General features: G+C 39.7%; 1 protein-coding gene across 3 annotated transcripts in view; it reads left to right on the top strand.

Moving 5' to 3' along the window:
• ebf1b (EBF transcription factor 1b) overlaps positions 1–19,785 on the top strand; it is a 219,206-nt gene that overhangs the window by 20,058 nt on the left and 179,363 nt on the right. For all 3 annotated transcript variants that reach the window (XM_049466755.1, XM_049466754.1, XM_049466757.1), the window contains exon 6: positions 2,740–2,808. In XM_049466755.1, coding sequence (XP_049322712.1) covers positions 2,740–2,808 — 69 coding nt within the window. The remainder of the gene's footprint in view (positions 1–2,739; positions 2,809–19,785) is intronic.

The following is a 19,785-nucleotide window of genomic DNA, read 5'->3' as shown; positions in this document are numbered from 1 at the left end:
ATGTGTGTGTTGAGTGTGTGTAGAGAGTGTGTGTGTGTGAGTGTGTGTAGAGAGAGAGGAACCCTGTCTCCCACGGGTGCTGGTAGATTTGATCGTTATGCAGCTACAAATCCTGTTCACTTTAAAGACACACACACACACACACACTCACACACTCAGATGCTTGATTCCCCCTTCAGGTCCTTTGGGAGGACACTGACCTAGTTGAAGCCGCCTCACAAAGAAATAAATAAAGACAATGGGTGATTTCTTTTTTACTATCTGCGACTATGTACCACACATGCCTTGAATTCTAATATATATATATATATTTAAGTAAAAATAATGATTTTCTTTGATTTTAACAAATTGAAAATCACAAGCCATCAAACCAAACTGAACTGCTTGAATTTTTACACCAGGCGTAAAGCAGCATAAAGTTATCCAAAAGCAGTGTGTAAGACTGGTGGAGGAGAACATGATGCCAAGATGCATGAAAAAAAAACTGTGATTAAAAACCAACCAGGGTTATTCCACCAAATATTGATTATTTCTGAACTCTTAAAAACTCTTTATGAATATGAACTTGTTTTCTTTGCATTATTTGAGGTCTGAAAGTTCTGCATCTTTTTTTGTTATTTCTGTCATTTCTCATTTTCTGTAAATAAATGCTCTAAATGAGAATATTTTTATTTGGAATTTGGGAGAAATGTTGTCTGTAGTTTATAGAATAAAACAATAATGTTCATTTTACTCAAACATAAACCTATAAATAACACAAAACAAGCTCATATTATATTTGATAGGTTTATGAAGATTTAGGGATGCACCAAAATAGCTCTCTGTTTTCAATACTGTTTTTAATAGAAGCTGTACAGGACTAGGATAGTAGTGTTAGCTGAGCTAAGCGACTGCCCTAATCATATGATTAATATTATATTTTATTATACCTCTATTCATTATTCATCGCCATAACTACATTTATTTTTATTATTATTATGTAACTACTGTGGGTTATTCAATAAATATTTTTCTTTTTATTTCTATTACACATGGTGATCAATCAGTCCGATCTGTCCAATCAGTGCATCAGAGACCCAATACAGCTCTCAATTGCTTACAGTAGAGTCATGAATGATTGATAGGGTTCATTGACAAGGGCCTGGAAATTGTGTCGAAAGCACAAATAAGGGACAAGGGGGAGTGGTAATGAGAGAGAGAAGAAAGGAAGAGAGAGAGAAAAAGAGAGAGAAAAAGAGAGAGAGAGGGGGGGGGATTGGGCCCTGCTTTCTTAATGTTGGGTTTTGGTGTACCTGTGAGCTGCCGAGGTGACGAGGTTGCAATTGGAAAACTGAGGTTGTGGTTGAGGTTGGTTAAGGTTGTGAAGAGAGAGAGAGAGGGAGAGATAGAGAAGGAGGTAAAGAGAGAGGGAAAAAGAGAGAGAGAGAGAGAGAGAGAGAGAGAGAGAGAGAGAATATGTTGGGTAGAGGGACAATGCCAGGGGTTTCATGTGACAGTTTCGTCCCCAGACCCTTTCAGTGTCGCACCGCCATCTGTGCAGAGAAATCTGAGCCTGGGGGTCTTTCTCTCTTTCTCTCTCTCTGTCTGTCTCTCTCTCTCTGTCACACAGAAAGGATGAGAGGATGGACGTAAATGCAGTAATATAGATTTGATATAAAGAAACAAGATTTACAAAAGCAAAACAGAAAACAAACACTGGAAATGCAAAATACACAAAATACTAAACTAAAACAAAATAAACTAAATAACTAGGATCAGAACAAAAACCCTTAAAAAAAACAAAACTAAAAAAACAATAATACTTTAATCATAAATAAATCAATACAAACAAGACACAATGCAACAACACTAATGTCTTGGGCGGGGCTAGGGCGGAGACAGGACCATGTGCTTGCAGAGCACATGGTGTAGGAAAACAAAACAAGGAAAACAGCAACAAACAGAGAAACAGGACAGGAACTAAAACAAATACTAGACACAAAAGGCTAAAGGTGTGATACTTTCTCTCTTGTTATCTCTCTCTCTGTCTCTCTCTCTGTCTCTCTCTCTTCATTCTTAACCAACCTCAGTCGCAACCTCAGCTACCCAGTCTCAGCCTCGTCAGAGATTTTGAGATTATCTTGTTTTCTGTCGCTGTATATAAAATATGACGGAAAATATCACAGCAGTATTAAGTATTATATCACAGTATTAAGACATTGTGTTTTTATTAGAGAAAAGTAGATTAAAAGACATTAAAACTTTAAGACTAACTAGAAGTCACATGTACAGAATGTAATCAAGAAATTCACTGAAACGATTTTATTGTGTTTAAACTAAAATAAAAAAATGGCGTAATTTGGTTGAAAGACAAATGCTGATCACTTAACTGAACTAAAAATATAAATATTTTTCAATTAGTTTTCCTGTTTTCTTTCAACATTGCATAAATTTAGTAGCCTAAGTGTATTTTCAATGATGTAAAACAATTGCAAACCTGCGATTTTTGTTTGATTATGTCATCGAGAATGTCATTGTTTGTTCTTTTTGTATAAATCATTATTAATCAAAGTGCTTATTTTGTAATAATTGTGTTGGTTATTAAAAATTTGTGTTCTGATTGTAAAGATTTCTTATTGCACTTCTCTAAAGAAAAAAATGTGCATAAAAGGTCATAATTATGCAGTATAATATGAAAGTTGAAAGTTTAACGTTTTAATACTTTTTTATCTTTTTCTTCTTCCTGTTCGTCTGGATCAGTCGGTGTTGTGACAAAAAAAGTTGTGGGAACCGAAACGAGACCCCCTCGGACCCCGTCATCATTGACAGGTAGGAGCTCCTCCTTCCTTATTTTCCTGTTTACGCCAGGTGACAGGTGACAGGTGACAGGTGTTTCTGTATACAGGTGGATCTGTATAGATCATGTGTTAGCGGAAATGATGTTGGTATCATCCTGTTGCTGTGTTGTGATTGGATTCTGATTTCTCTTAATCCTACTGGTTGCTGTGTGAAATGCGTGGCGGCGAATCGTTGGGTGTGGTTAATTTTGTGGCGTAACATAAAATAAACCAATCAGAGCGTCGCTTGCTCATCATTCTCTTAAAGAGTAGAACCAGGTGAGCTCTGGCTTTGGCAGATTGCTATTTTAACGGTGCAGCTACCCCTGTTGGACTGTTGACATCTGTCTGGGTTAGGTGTTTAATCAGGTGTTCAAGCTTCTGTGTAAAACACTGTTTTCTCAATTCTTCCTCGAGTACGTGGCTTACAGGTTGTATGTATTTGTCTGCGTTGTGAATATAGATTTATTGTCCGTTGCAATAAGTGACTGAATGAACAACGAATTATCTTAGACATATTGTTACAATTACTGTTATCCAATTATGGCTCAGTAATGAAAAATATTTTGGAAGCGTTTTGCATTTTAAGACATTTATTACGCTTATTACTTGCGTTTTTTATTGTTTAGTTTTATAATGCACACATTGGCTTTACTTTATGAATAATTGTCGATGGAGATAATCAGAACCTCGATGCTCTTGGTCCAGTTTAAAAATGTCAGTTCTCAGGAGACTGCAGTAACCATGCAAACAATCCAGATAATATCAACATAGTAGGTTCTTTAAATGGGTAATTGGCCTGTGTTTGGCCTGTGTTTGGACTGTGCTCCATCTCCAGAACCTGCTGCTCTACTGTTCCATTTGCGATGCTTAATAAAATCCACATGGATAATGACCTCTGAAACAAAAGCAGCCAAAGGCCCTCAGGGCTCCTCTCACTACTTCTCTCTCTCTCTCTTTCTCTCTCTCTCCATCCCTCGCTCATTCTGCTGTCATTACTGTATTAAAGCAGTTTGTAGATAATGCTGGTATTTATGACGTTAGCAGTAACAGCAGTGTATATGAGCTGCGCTGGTTCTGGATGTTTGTGTACGGTGGAAACTTTACCGTAGTGATGCTGATGTAATGATGCCACAAAAACCCAATTAACTGTAGATTAACTGCAGATTAACTGCAGATTAACTGCAGATTAACTGCAGATTAACCATATATTTACTGTAGACTAACTGTAGATTAACTGTAGATTTACTGTAGATTAACCATAGACTAACTGTAGATTAATTGTATATTAACTTTAGACTGACTGTAGATTAACTGTAGATTGACTGTAGATTAACCATAGATTGACTGTATCTTAACTGTAGATTAACTATAAATTAACTATAGATTTACTGTAGATTGACTGTAGATTGACTGTAGATTAACTATACACTAAATGTAGATAAACTTTAGATTGACTGTAGATTAAATCTAGATTAATTTTAGATTAACTCTAGATTAACTGTAGATTAATTGTAGATTGACTTTAGATTAACTGTAGATTGACTTTAGATTAACCATATCTTAACTGTAGATTAATTGTTGATTGACTGTAGATTAATTGTAAATTGACTTTAGATTGACTGTGGATTAAATTTAGATTGACTGTAGATTGCCTGCAGATGAATTCTAGATTAACTGTAGATTAACTGTGTATTAACTGTATGTTCACTGTATCTTAACTGTAGATTAACTATACATTAACTATAGATTTACTGTAGATTGACTGTAGATTGACTTTAGATTAACTGTAGATACACTCTAGATTAACTATATACTAACTGTAGATTAATTGTAGATTAACTCTAGATTAACCATAGATTTACCCTAGACTAATTTAAGAATAACTGTAGATTAACTGTAGATTAACTGTAAATGGACAGACCAGGTGTGAGCAATCAGAAGCTCGGAGAGTGGGAACACCATAGTGACACATGAGTCAGGGAAGTCCAGTGAGAGAGCATGCTGGGAATTGGAGTTTTTATTGCTAAGTTCAGAGTTCAGAGCAGGCAGACTGGCACTGTCAGGGCTGACAGACACTGTTTTCTCAATTCTTCTTCGAGTACATGGCACACAGGTTGTGTGTGTTGTGTATATGATACAATATAATTCCAAAATATATTTAGGACAACTCCTTCAGTACCTACTGCACTTTCTGCCTCACTAAACCACAGTCACAGCTCTACAGGGACAGCTGAGACCCGAGTCGCTGTAAACACACGTGAGGATGTGCATGTTTTAAATGCGCTAACGCATGCTAAACCGCGCTAAACCGTGCACATGCACTCAGCCGTCAGCACACACCTTTAAACCTCACTGAACAAACACAAACAGAATTAACACACTGCCTATTACAGAGTGCATCATACACACACACGACTCTCCAACAAACACACAAAAACTCTGTTTATTTAATGTTTATCTAATGCTTTAGATTTATTATTTAATTATCCATTACTGTGGAGATACGAGGGTTCTGCCGTATCATATTCTTTACAATAATATCAGTATTATTGTTAAATTAATAATAAAATATTATATAGAATAATCAGTATTCTGTTTTGAAAGAAGTCTATTTTGTATTTGTTTTGCTCTGATTTACTGTGGAGCTTTAAGTATTTTTAGCTATTTTTTTGTAGAATTGTTTATGTTTGCACAACATATATTTTATATGTTTTTGCTTAATTACATTTTTCACATTTTCTTTATTTTATATTGTTTATTTTGTTTGTACATTATTTTTATTTTATACAATATAAGATGCTTGGTAAGAGTTTCTCTGTTGTTTACAAAATAGACAAAGGTTTCTACTAAATGTTTGAAACATTTTTTTTAAGATTTTAAGATGACATTTTTTGTTGCAATAGTATGTTATTGAAATGCCGTAATAATAAATAATACATTTATCAGTTTAATATATGCAGCCAGTATGCATACATATATAGATACATTCACAAATACTGATAAGAATAAAATAAAGTAAAATAAAAGAAAATAAAACACACTACATATCAGTGATTATTAGCAAGTAAGCAAAAACACAGCAGGCACAAGTCCAATACAAAATATTAGATGAGAAATATAAAAAATTCATATCTTTACTTGCAATCCTCCCCAGTGATCCTAACAATACCATTTGAAACTATAATTTACCTAATTAAATGACAAAGAATTGAAATATAAAATGTACAAACATTTGAAGAAAAACAGCATATATAAAATATATATAGAAAATAACAGTTACACACAAACAACCCAGATACAAGTGGTGAAATTGCACATTTCATTCAAAAAATGAAATATTGCACTTATAAAATTTAAAATATTTGCACAGAAGCATGCTGTATATAAATATATACATTTAATAAAAATGTGTATTGTGTTTTTTTAGTGTTCTAGTGTAACTGCAGTGGAGCAAAAACTATTTTCGAGACATTTTCTGGACATTTGGACGCCTGTTTTTCTTTTTTACTGGATCAGTTTTAAACAGTATAACTGTATGCATGTTTTTCTTTCACTCCTTTTTTTCACTCCTTTCTTTCACTCGTTTCCATAGCACAGAAAAATAGGTCACACCAGCAAAAAAAAAACAGAACTAAAGAGAGTAAAGAGAGTGATTGTGTGCGGAGGAGGCGGGTTACAAATGTTTTATATATGACATGTCTCTGTATGACGTATTCATATGTGTTACCATATATATGAGCTGGATGTATGAAGCCAAAAATATCAAAAATTGTGAAGTTCAGAATAGTTTTAGTATTTAGTGCATGCATATAAACTGTAATACATAAATATAACCGTTATTATCAGCATATAGATTTTTACAGTCATTACACAATATTACAATATACTGTAATTGTAGTACACAATATGACATGACACACCCCTAGGCCAGTCATACCATATATATCAATATATAGACAGTTCTAATAGGTTTCATAAATATTTTTTTCATATGGGTATATTTCATATGGTTTTTCACATCAATCTTATATATGTGCATGTATGTGTTTATACAGCCATATATTATATATATATATATATATATATATATATTTGCTTTATATGGCCATATATATTTCATGAATGACATTCTCATTTATGTACATACTGTGTAGGTTTTTACTGTATATGACCATATATTTCATATACATCAACCCCATAAAAAAACTTTTACATTACTTACAAAAAAATTACTTTATATGGCTATATATTTAATGTACAACAATCCCATATATGTTCATATATATGTATTTAATTTATATGGACATATATTTCATGTATGACATTCTCATAAATGTACATATATATGTATTTAATTTATATGGCCATATATTTAATATAGACCAATCTCATATACAGTGTTGGGAGTAACGGCGTTAAAACTAACGGCGTTACTAACGCCGTTACTTTTTTTCAGTAACGAGTAATCTAACTAATTACTATGACTGTAACTATAACGCCGTTACCATTTCCGACATCCCGTTACTGCACGTTACTTTAGCAGCTCTATGAACTTTTTTTTTTTTACTTCGCTTTGCCCTGGTTAACCCCTCCTCTGTCCGGTGAACTTGAGCTTCTGGCCGCTGTGCCTGTGGTTTGGCGTGGTGAAGTGAGGCACAATTGTGACGATTTGCGTGCTCTAATCAATTCAGTGATTGCCGTGGACAGCCCAAGTTCCGAATTAAGGACGTTAAGCTCTTTTTAGCTGCTCCGGTTTTTGTGGTGCTGCTGCTTTCTATTTTAGAGCTTAGATTCTCTGCCCGAATCCTGAGGACCGACCCGAAATCAGGCTCCTATTTTTATTTTATATAAAGCTCTGGTGTGATAATCACAATGTTGCTAAGTAACCAATTATTATTGTTCACTAAAGCGAGCGAAATAGCGAAAATTGAAAGTGAAAAACATTTATGTTAACTGAATCTAATAAAAACGGTAATTAAAAGGAAAAACATAACTATCTCGAACTGTATTTTGTGTTTATAAAACTAACTAAAACGAACTGAAATTACTGATAGAATACCCTCATTTTTGTGTTTAATTTATTTATAAGCGCTGTTGTACAGCGGAGTTGTACAGCGGGAGTTGTTGTGCCGAGCGCGCGGCACTCGTGGTCCGTTAGTTCTTGTGTAAAGCGCTCGCGCTATAAGCCCACCCTAAAATGAACAGAAAAAATAAAAACAAAATAAAATTAAACTATAATAAAAATGAAAACTGTAATCACGTAGCTCTGGGCGCACGTGAACGCCTCCGCGTTTGACTTGCAGCATTGTGTGTAGCTGTTCTTAAAAATCATTTAAATTAAATAATAGTTCTATGCTTCTATGTTACAGTGTTAATTAACATAATTCTGATTATATTTCGCTCATTCAATCAGCCCGAAAACAGACAGTTTATGGGGCGGATCGGGTCAGGCTCATAATGACAGTTTATGGTTCGGGCTTGGGCAGAATGTGCACGGGCTCCGGCTGGGTCGGATTTTTTGGGCACGATCTAAGCTCTATTCTCTTTTGGTGAAGCTGTTATATTAATACCATTTTAACGGGCATTAAATTGTTGTTTTTGTCCATTATTTTGTTTTATATATACATATTTCTTTTGAGTGTGGCTTGGTTTGTTAAATTTCATCCCCAGACGCGTTTTTCCGCTTTTTTCAGTATTACAAGTTTTAGTAATTTTCTTTGGTTGTGTGGAGAATTTCGTTTTATTTTTTTGAAATTCGTTAGATTATATTTTTGTCAACATTTTGGGTTTATTTTCGTTTGTTATTTTTTGTTATTTTTCTAATAATAATAGTAAATGCATAATTGATTTCCTTTTTTTGACGGGCGAATAATAAAAAGTAACGCGATAGTTACTTTTACTGGTAACTAATTACTTTTATAGTGGAGTAACTCCGTTAGTAACTCAGTTACTTTTTTGGAGAAGTAACGAGTAACTATAACTAATTACTTTTTCAAAGTAACGTGCCCAACACTGCTCATATATGTACATATATATGTATGTTACATACTAAACACAGCAGCGTTAGCGTTCTGAGCAGTGCAGTATCCCGGCTGGTGTCTCTGCTGGTTTAGTTGGGTAAATAAGAGCTCATTAAGACGGTCCCGTTTCAAAGAGCTGATTCGATTCCGCTGCAGCAATTAGCCTGACTAGCGCTAATTCTATGGCTTAGTGTGGAGAGATGGGCTGTAATTAGATTGCGCTGTGAAGACGTGCGGGTAGACCGCAGCGAACCCGGGCCTCTGTTACAAACACTAATGAACCCTTATTATACTGTTAAAAGAACAAATTTCATGTTTACTCTGCTTTATATGGAGCATTTGTAAGCTAACAGTGGCAGGCCGGGGTCCTGCAGCCCGGCGGGGGCGGCGGGGGGGGGAGGGGGGGTTTGGCGGCGCGGGTGCATGTCAGAATCAGATTCAGAATCACTTTATTTCGCCAGTTATGTTACACATATAATGAATTTGTCTTGGTGAGAGCAACACATATATGACATATAACAGTTACACAGACTATTGACAAACATTGCACTACGATAGAAGCTACAATAAACAATAAATAGAATAAGAATAGAGTTAAAAGTACTAAAGAGCTACTAATAAAGAGCACTGTACAGCAATAGAAGCTCAGAGATATATAAAATAAAAATCAGAACTGTACACATATGATTATTATTGTATCCAAACATTGTTGAGGTAAGTTTATGTTAAATATTGTTTAAATATAAAGAAATTTGCAGATGATGTTCGTTTTTACATTAGAGAAGGACATCTGTACAAATGCGCAAATAAGCAATGTGTGCAATAAGTGCAAGTGAGCGAATTGTAAGTGATGCTCATTGTTTTATATTGTTTCTGAATTTATATTTACGCTTTGTCTATTTCTGTACCAAGAACTATTGTGTGTGTTTGAGTCTTTGAGTGTTTGAGTGTTTGCGTTTTTTTGAGGAATAGACTTTGTATTTAAACAAGAATAAGAATAACCCAAAAACAAAAACAACTCACGATAAAAGCTGCATGTTTGAGTTTTATGAAAAGATAAAGATAAGAAGCTATTGTATTGTGTTTGTTAAGGTTTTATTTATAGGAATAGGGGTGCACCATAAAAAAAAATACTAAAACTGTGATATTCAGTAACACTGCTGGGCGTCCCGATATTGATATACGATAAATTAAGATTCTGAATTAGTTTAATATTTATCAAAGCATTCATTTTTCCCAGGATAAGAAGTAGTTTGGTGTGTGTGTTAATTGTGGACCTCTACCTCACTCTACTTCACTCTACCTCACTCTACCTCACTACCTCGCTCTGACTCAACTAAGCCTCATTCTAACTGTCTCTACATCACTTTATCTCAACTCTATCTCACTCTACCTCGCTCTATACCCTTCCTCTACATCGCTTTACCTCCCTCTTCCACTCTCTACCTCACTCCACCTCCCTCTATCTCACTCTACCTTCACTCTACATCACTCTTGCCGTGCTCTACCCAGCACTACCTCACTCTACATCCAGTCTGGCTGGCTATGTTACATTAGCACAGGCTGCAGTGGTACTATACGTCTTTTAGTGTGTTTATTATGAAAACTCATTCTGCGATAATGATAGCATTTAAAACATTTTGATTTAAGTTAGTAATGCCTGCGTGTGCATTACATACATTGTTTTTAAACATATTGACATGGCTTTAAATAAATACATTAACAGAATTATAATTAATTAGCTTTTATTTAGGAACGGAGGGCTAAAGGTATTTTAAGTGAGCGTCTAATGAGCCGGAACACATACAGGGTTTTACACCATCGCTTCCCACACGTAAAAAAATATACAAAACAATATATAAAAATAGTAAAGTTCAGAATATTTAGTGCATATAAACTGCAATACATAATTATAACTATGCTATTATCTGCATATAGATTTTTACAGTCATTACACAATATTATTGTTGTGTACAATATGACATTGCACACCTCTTGGCCAGTCATACCATATATATCAAAATATAGACAGTTCTAATAGGTTTTATGAATATTTTTAACATATGTGCAGATATGTTTTCACCTTATATGACCATATATTTCATAAAGTTTTTCACATCAATCTCATTTGACATATAACATTCTCATATATCTACATACTGTATGATTTTACTGTATAAGACCATATATTTTTAATATACACCAATCACATATTTGTACATATACAGTTTGATACACTCTCCACCTCCATCTATCTCTCCACCCTCAACCACCTCCACCCTCAACCACCTCCATCTATCTCTTCACCACCACCTCCACCCTCAACCACCTCCACCCTCAACCACCCCCACCTCCATCTATCTCTCCACCCTCAACCACCTCCACCCTCAACCACCTCCACCCTCAACCACCTCCATCTATCTCTTCACCACCACCTCCACCCTCAACCACCTCCATCTATCTCTCCACCCTCAACCACCTCCACCCTCAACCACTCCCACCTCCATCTATCTCTCCACCTCCACCCTCAACCACTCCCACCTCCATCTATCTCTCCACCACCACCTCCACCCTCAACCACCCCCACCTCCATCTATCTCTCCACCCTCAACCACTCCCACCTCCATCTATCTCTCCACCACCACCTCCACCCTCAACCACCTCCACCCTCAACCACCCCCACCTCCATCTATCTCTCCACCCTCAACCACTCCCACCTCCATCCATCTCTCCACCACCACCTCCACCCTCAACCACCTCCACCCTCAACCACCCCCACCTCCATCTATCTCTCCACCCTCAACCACCTCCACCCTCAACCAACTCCACCCTCAATCACCTCCATCTATCTCTTCACCACCACCTCCACCCTCAACCACCTCCATCTATCTCTCCACTGTTCTCTCAGTGTTTGGTTCTCGTCCCTGAGTTGAGTGGCTGGTAGGAGATGTGGAGAAGTCTGGGATGAGTGGTGTTTAATGATCTGAGGAGGATTTGAGCTCAGTTTTGTGTTTTTTTGAGGGTTTTAAGAGAAATAGGTCGCCAGCGTGGAGTTCTGTCGATCTGTCGCTCTGCCGTTTTGTTCCTGGCGGCTCCTTTCAGGCGTCTCGGCTTACAGGTTGCTTGTTATTCCTGAGACCTGAGATCTTTGGCCCGGGAGGGGTGTGAGAAAGCTGTGTGTGTGTACAAGGGTGTGTGTCTGTGTGTGTGTTTGAGAGAGAGAGAGAGAGAGAGAGAGAGAGAAACAGAGAGATGTGATGTACAATAGCACTGTTTTCTCTTGTGTATCCAATTATCGATGAGAAACACTATAAATTAAGATTCTCAATTATTTTCTTCTCTACCTCAACTCTACCTTCTTCTATCTGTCTCTAACTCTACAATAAATCATAATGATTATACATAAAGCAAGCTAGTCATGTCACTGTGTCTTTGCTATCGTAACAACAGGGAAAGCACACCTTGTGCAGCATGAAATGTAAAGCAAAAAGTCATGTACTAATTCTCTTAATTAATCATGGGTGTGGTTAATTTTGGGCGTAACGTGAAAAAATAAACCAATCAGAGTGTCTCTTTAATTAAGAGCTCATCATTCTGTTTAAGAGTAGATCAGGTGAGCTCTGTCTTTGGTGGATTGCTATTGTAACGGTGCAGCTACCTGGACGTGTTCAACAAACTCTTCTCAGCAGAGGAAACTGAGCTGCTGGTTGACGCTGTGAAGGAGCTCCAGCACGGGTCTGTAATTGGTTATCAGACGAGTCTGTAATTGATAATCAGATGGGTCTTTAATTGGAAATCAGACGGGTCTGTATTGGTAATTAAACGGGTCGGTAATTGGTCATCAGACGGGTCTGTAATTGGTAATCAGACAGGTCTGTAATCAGACAGGTCTGTAATTGGTAATCAGACAGGTCTGTTATCAGAAAGGTTGGTAATTGGTAATCAGACAGGTCTGTAATCAGACGGGTCTGTAATTGATAATCAGACAGTCTGTAATTGGTAATCAGACAGTCTGTAATTGATAATCAGACGGGTCTGTTATTGATAATCAGACGGGTCTGTTATCAGACAGTCTGTAATTGGTAATCAGACAGGTCTGTTCTCAGACGGAGAGCTCAGATGAAGCCGAGTTTTGTTTGGTGTGAGTTTGGGATCTGGGGAACTGATCCGCTCGGGTGAAGTTCTGGACGCTGTCGCGGGACGCTGTCGCAGGACACTGTCACGGGACAGGGGGACGGGGGTGGAATGTGAAAGTTGCCGTGGAAACCGTGGGACTTCCTGTAGACGCCCCCCTGTGGGTTCTCGGCCCGGCCGGCCTCGCCGCTAACGGTCCAACATCTGGATCTGCGCAGTAACCAAAACAAGCCGCTGAGAGAGAGAGAGCTGGTGGAGAGAGGCGGCAGCAGCAGAAGTCCGAGCGGGTCAGCTTTCGCGCTTTAATGGGCTGCTGAAAGCAGCGGTGCGAGTGTAAACAGTTTGTGAGAGAGTGCTGGAGTTAAATGAGCCTGGAGTCACGAGGTCCACGGTGCCGACAGCAGATCCACCAGAGTGATGATGTGCTGATTTCAGCTGTATCTCCTCCTCTATAAAAATTCTCTCTCTAACTGTCTGTCTTTCTAGTTTTCTTTTTATTCATCTTTCTCTCTGTCTGTCTCTCTTTTTCAGTCTCTCAATCTCTCTCTCTTTAGTTATCCATATTTCTCCCTGTTCATCTTTTTAGAGGTTCTTCCTTTCTCTCTATCTCTCTTTTCTCTTTCTCTCTCTCTCTCCCTTTCTTAAGATTCAAGATTCTCTCTCTATCTTTACTTTTACGTCTTTCTCTCTGTCTCTTTCTAATTGTCTAATTTTCTCTCTATCACTCAATCTCTCTTGTTATCCATCTTTCTCTCTGTCTCTCTCTCCATTTTTTTGGGATGCTCTTCCTTTCTCTCTATCTTTTTTTTTATATCATCACTGTCGCACAAAGACCTCCAAAAATCTCCAATATAAATTTACAGTTGAAAAAATACATTATTTCTATTGGTGCATCAATAGGGAATATAGAGGAAACAGAGCAGTAATATGACTTACAATTCATTAGCTGTGTGTGTGTGTGTGTGTGTGTGTGTGTGTATGTGTGTGTGAGTGTGTTTGGTATGTGTGTGTGTGTATGTGTGAGTGTGTGTGTGTGAGTGAGTATGTGTGTGTGCAGCTTTCAGACCCGCCCCTCTGGCAGCTGTGAATGGGTGTATTAGTGGTGGGCGTGGCCTGCCACTCGGCTGCTCCTCATTGTGTGTTATTAATCTGATCTGGTTGGTGGCGGGTGGGGCTGGGTGGTGTTGGGGGGCGATTGTGAAGCAATTAGAGAGAGCAGAGGCACGCAGCGCGAGAGACCGGGAGACGGGGGACCTCCGGCCCATTCAGACGAGTGGCAGCGGCAGTGGCAGGCGGAGGTTTCTCAGCGCCGGGTCTTTGTGACGGGCTGTGTGTGGCCTGTTTAATCCCAGAGATAATAACACGTCCTCGACCTCCAAACCCTCAAACACCCCCCCGTTAATACAGGGTTAACCATATGCAGCTCACCCACCACAATCCAATCACGCGCCTCGATCACCCCTAAAGAGTGATACAGCTCCGCCCTAATGCTGTCTCTCTCTCTCTCTCTCTCTGTGTACCTGTCTGTCTCTCTGTCTTTTAGTTTCTGTGACTGTCTAACTCTCTTGCTCATTCTCTCTTTATCTATTTTCTCCTCTCTTTCCATCTGTTTATCTAATTTTTGCTCGCAAAAAGAGGAGACTGTTGCTCTGTCTGTCTGTCTGTCTGTCTCTCTGTCTGTCTCTCAGTTCCTGTGACTGTCTAACTCTCTTGCTCATTCTCTCTTTATCAATTTTCTCCTCTCTTTCCATCTGTTTATGTAATTTTCTCTCGCAGAGAGAGGGGACTGTCTCTCTGTCTGTCTGTCTGTCTGTCTCTCTTCATGACTTTTTCTCATTCTCTCTCTCAAGACTCGAGATTTGTTCTCTCTCCTTACCTGTTGTTTTTCTTTCTTTCTCTCTTTTTCTAATCTCTTTGTCTCGTTATCTCTTCCTCTCTCAAGATTCAAGATTTTCTTTTTTCTAACTGTCTGTCCTTCTTGTTTCCTTGTACTCTCTCTATCCGTCTTTCTCTCTCTTTCTGTGTCTTGCTCATTTTCTATCTCTTTTCTCTTTCACTCTTTAACTGTCTTTCTTAGTCACTCAATATTTCTCTCTCCCTCTCTCTGTCTCTCTCTTTCTCTCTCACTCTCAATTGAATTAAATTCAATTAAATTCAACTCAGTCTCTAGTGAACTGTTTTAGAAATGAACAATTTCTAGAGTGTAGAAATAGAACATAACAGATTCTACATTTTAAAACAATGCATTAATCAAAAGTGTGTGTGTGTTTATGTGTATAGTATATGTGTAGTGTCTCTCTCTCTCTCTCTCTCTCTCTCTCTGTCTCTCTCTTTCTCTCTGTCTCTCTCTCTCTCTCTCTTTTCTTCTGGAGAAAAGTCACATTTGCCCCTCCTCCAAGACAGTATTGGCCCCAAGGGCTACCTACCACACAGCTCTAAAGACTAGGCTGTGTGTGTGTGTAAGTGTGTGTGTGTGTGTGTGTGTGTGTAAGTGTGTGTGTGTGTGTAAGTGTAAGAGTGTGTGTGTGTGTGTGTGTGTGTGAGAGCATTACTACAGGCGCTGAAGCTGCTGGTGTGTGTCCTGTCAGAAGGGGGTGGGGGGGCAGCCTGTGGGGAGGAAGGAAGCCCCCGCTCTCTCGCCGGAGATAAGACCAGTCGCGGATCTGACTGGGCGCGAGAGCGTGGATGTGAGAGAGAGTTGAGGCCTGTCAATCAAGCCCCCATCGACTCGGCTGTCAATCAGCATTTGTAGGCTTCTTTCCCACAGCTCCGCCCGTCAGGCCGCCTCACGGGCACTCACCGTTCATTTGCATCGCGCTCTCTCCACCGCCGTCGCTGCTCTCGCCGCTCTCGTTGCTGTCGCGCCTGCTTTACATTTCTGTAGTTGGTTTATAGAGGAAGAGTCGGCCATTACTCATCATCATGTAAGCTTAATTACCGTCCGTCTGCTCCCGTCCTCTAATTGACGTCTGAGAGGAACTCCGTGACGGAGCGTGAGAGGGGGGTGGCGCGAGACCAAGACGGGTCATGAAAAATGGATGGATGGATGCATTCGTTCGTTGCAGCGTCTTCGCCGAGTCCTCGATGTCACCCACGGGCCGAGCGCGAGAGCAGTGGCCGCCAGATGGAGGCCGGTCAGGCCTTGTTAGCTAAAGGTAGCTCAAGAACTTTGAAAGTATTCTCAACTGCATTCGCAAACACCATCAGAAACATTATAATGATGAAACTGGCACTCATCAGAACAGAACCGCTCCAGGAAAGGAAGAGACTCTGCACTGGCTTACAGATGTGTAGGTCATCAGTGTGATGTCAAAAGAGTTCATAGAGTTCCCTAGTGGGTGCAGGTGAATTATGGGAGTTGTAGTGAGGGCTGATAATAGTGGGTGCAGGTGAATTATGGGAGTTGTAGTTGAGGGCTGATAATAGTGGGTGCAGGTGAATTATGGGAGTTGTAGTGAGGTCTGATAATAGTGGGTGCAGGTGAATTATGGGAGTTGTAGTGAGGTCTGATAATAGTGGGTGCAGGTGAATTGTGGGAGTTGTAGTGAGGTCTGATAATAGTGGGTGCAGGTGAATTGTGGGAGTTGTAGTGAGGGCTGATAGCGGGTGCAAATGGATTGGACGTTCCATTTCTTTAACATACAATGCGACTCCGTTGAATATGGCAAAAGTCATGGGACGCTTCTATGATATTTGGTACATCATTATATGTATATGTCTGTACAGGGTGGTGTAGGGTAAAATATTCCCCATCAAAAAAAAAATAAATAAATTGTATATTAGTGCATTAGTGTAAAACTATACCTGTAGGTATTGGTATTTTTTATTTTAATAGTAGTAAATAAAATGATTATATTTATGTTGTAAAAACAATGACAATAGGATTCCATCTCCTCCACTGTACACACATCAGGCGTAAACACTAAAATAAAAATATATATTGACAGCTGATTTATGTGAATAAAATCTAAAAAAAGAAATCTGTGCAATTTCTACTCAACAGTTCAGAAATATGAAGTTTGATAAGCACCTGTGCTCATTTTATAGGAATGTGTGATTAATGAAATTCAGTAATATGAAGGTATTTGGTTTAATGACCAAACTGAATACTTTCCCAGGACTATGTGTGAGCATTCACACTGTGAGTGTGTGTGTGTGTGTGTGTGTGCCAGTGTAAAACAGTTCCCACATGTTATTTCAATAAGTTTATCATGCCGGCAAATCTGAAACGCGGAGCAGCTTTTCCCATGTGAAAGAGATGGCACTGCTCTGTTTTACTCATCGACTGTTTTGCTCGTTTTTTGCCTGTGTGTGTGTGTGTGTGTGTGTGTGTGTGTTATACATCTGCTTCACACATACAGTATAACACACACACACACACTAATACACACTGATACACACACTGATCATCAGCTTCACACATACCATATAACACACACACACACACACACACACACACACACACTGATCTGTATGTGTATAGCTGATGATCAGTGTGTGTGTATTAGTGTGTGTGTGTGTGTATTAGTTTGTGTGTGTGTGTGTGTGTGTTTGTATTAGTGTATGTGTGAAGCTGATGATCAGTGTTTCCTGCTGAATGAAATTTTTGACCCAAGCCCAGAATGGCAGACAGGAAGGGCCCCTCCTATGGTATTGATGTCACTTCCTGCTTTGTGTTGCTCTCTCTCACAGGTGCATGAGAAAAACATCGCTGTTTTTTAGCGTATAGCGTGTAGCGCTGACTGGAGTTCTGCATGTCAGAAAAAAAGACACGTCCATCACTCAACATTTATTATAAAAAATCATCATACACACACACACACACACACACACACACCTGGGAAAGGAAAGGTGATGGGTGTAGTGATGTGTTTTAGTAAACAGAGAAACAGGAACTGAAAGGTTACGGTGGTGTCGGGTCACGCTACACTGAACTCTCTGTGCAGGATACGCTCCTCAAAATACTCAATAATACTCAATAATATAGCAACATAGCTGTGTGGAGCTGTGTAGACCTGTGTTGAGCTGTTTGGAAATAATTACAGCTGTGTGTAGCTGCATGGAGCTGTGTATGGGTCTGTGTAGAGATGTGTGAAGGTGTGTAGAGATGTGTAGAGCTGTATAGGGCTGTGTTGGAGCTCTTTAGAGCTGTGTTGAAGCTATATGGAGCTGTGTCGGAGCTGTGTGAGGATTATTAGAAGTGTTCAGAGATGTGTAGAGCTGTTTAGAGCTGTGTTGGAGCTGTGTGAAGCTGTGTAGACCTGTGAGGAGCTGTAGTGGAACTGTGTTGAACTGTTTAGATCTGTTTTGAGCTGTTCAGAGCCATGTGAAGATGTTTGAAGCTGTGTGAAGCTGTGTGGAGATGTGTGGAGATGTTTGAAGCTGTGTTGGAGATGTGTGGATCTGTGTAGACCTGTGTGGGACTGTATTGGAGCTGTAGTGGAGATGTGTAGACCTGTTTTAAGCTGTGTTAAGCTGTGCGAAGCTGTGTAGACCTATGTAAAGCTGTGTGAAGCTGTAATGGAGCTCTGTGGAGCTGGGTTGGAGCTGTTTGGAACTACTGTGAATTTGGGTTAGAACTGTGTGGAGCTGTGAAAAGATGTTTGTGTAAAGCTGTGTGGAGTGTGAAAATGTGTGAAGATGTTTGAAGCTGTGTTGGAGATGTGTGGAGTTGTGTAGACCTGTGTTGGAGCTGTAGTGGAGCTCTGTGGAGCTGTAGTGGAGATGTGTGGGGTTGTGTTGAGCTGTGTGAAGTTGTGTAGGGCTGTGTTGGAGATGTTTAGAGCTGAGTTGGAGATGTGTGAAGCTGTGTAGGGCTGTGTTGAGCTGTGTAGAGATGTGTAGACCTGTGTGGAGATGTTTGGAGCTGTAGTGGAGCTCTGTGGAGCTGTAGAGGAGCTGTGTGGGGTTGTGTTGAGCTGTGTGAAACTGTGTGGAGCTGTGTGGAGATGTTTGGAGCTGTAGTGGAGCTCTGTGAAGCTCTGTGGAGCTGTAGTGGAGCTGTAGTGGAGCTGTGTGGAGATGTTTGGAGCTGTAGTGGAGCTTTGTGGGGTTTTGTTGAGCTGTGTGAAGCTGTGTGGAGCTGTGTGGAGATGTTTGGAGCTGTAGTGGAGCTGTGTGGAGATGTTTGGAGGTGTAGTGGAGCTCTGTGGAGCTGTAGTGGAGCTCTGTGGAGCTGTAGTGGAGCTGTGTGGAGATGTTTGGAGTTGTAGTGGAGCTCTGTGGAGCTGTAGTGGAGCTCTGTGGAGCTGTAGTGGAGCTGTGTGGAGATGTTTGGAGCTGTAGTGGAGCTTTGTGGGGTTTTGTTGAGCTGTGTGAAGCTGTGTGGAGATGTTTGGAGCTGTAGTGGAGCTCTGTGGAGCTGTAGTGGAGCTGTGTGGAGATGTGTGGAGATGTTTGGAGCTGTAGTGGAGCTCTGTGGAGCTGTAGTGGAGCTCTGTGGAGCTGTAGTGGAGCTGTGTGGAGATGTGTGGAGATGTTTGGAGCTGTAGTGGAGCTCTGTGGAGCTGTAGTGGAGCTCTGTGGAGCTGTAGTGGAGCTCTGTGGAGCTGTAGTGGAGCTGTGTGGAGATGTTTGGAGCTGTAGTGGAGCTATGTGGAGCTGTGTGGGGTTGTGTTGAGCTGTGTGAAGCTGTGTGGAGATGTTTTGAGCATGTGGGTGGCTGTATTTATTCAGTGAGCATTTTGGGCTGCGTAATTGAATAATTCATGAATGGGTAATGTATGGAATCCTGGAGATTTCTGTATCCCCGGCTGTGTTTTTAGTGTCCCGTTAGCCAGGATCCCCCTGTGCTTCGGGCCCATTGTTGTGTT

This window comes from Astyanax mexicanus, chromosome 17, assembly GCF_023375975.1.
Source record: "Astyanax mexicanus isolate ESR-SI-001 chromosome 17, AstMex3_surface, whole genome shotgun sequence".
Classification (NCBI taxonomy): Eukaryota; Metazoa; Chordata; class Actinopteri; order Characiformes; family Acestrorhamphidae; genus Astyanax; species Astyanax mexicanus.
The sequence above is the reverse complement of the archived record's forward strand: the minus strand, read 5'-3'. Positions and strand labels throughout refer to the sequence as shown.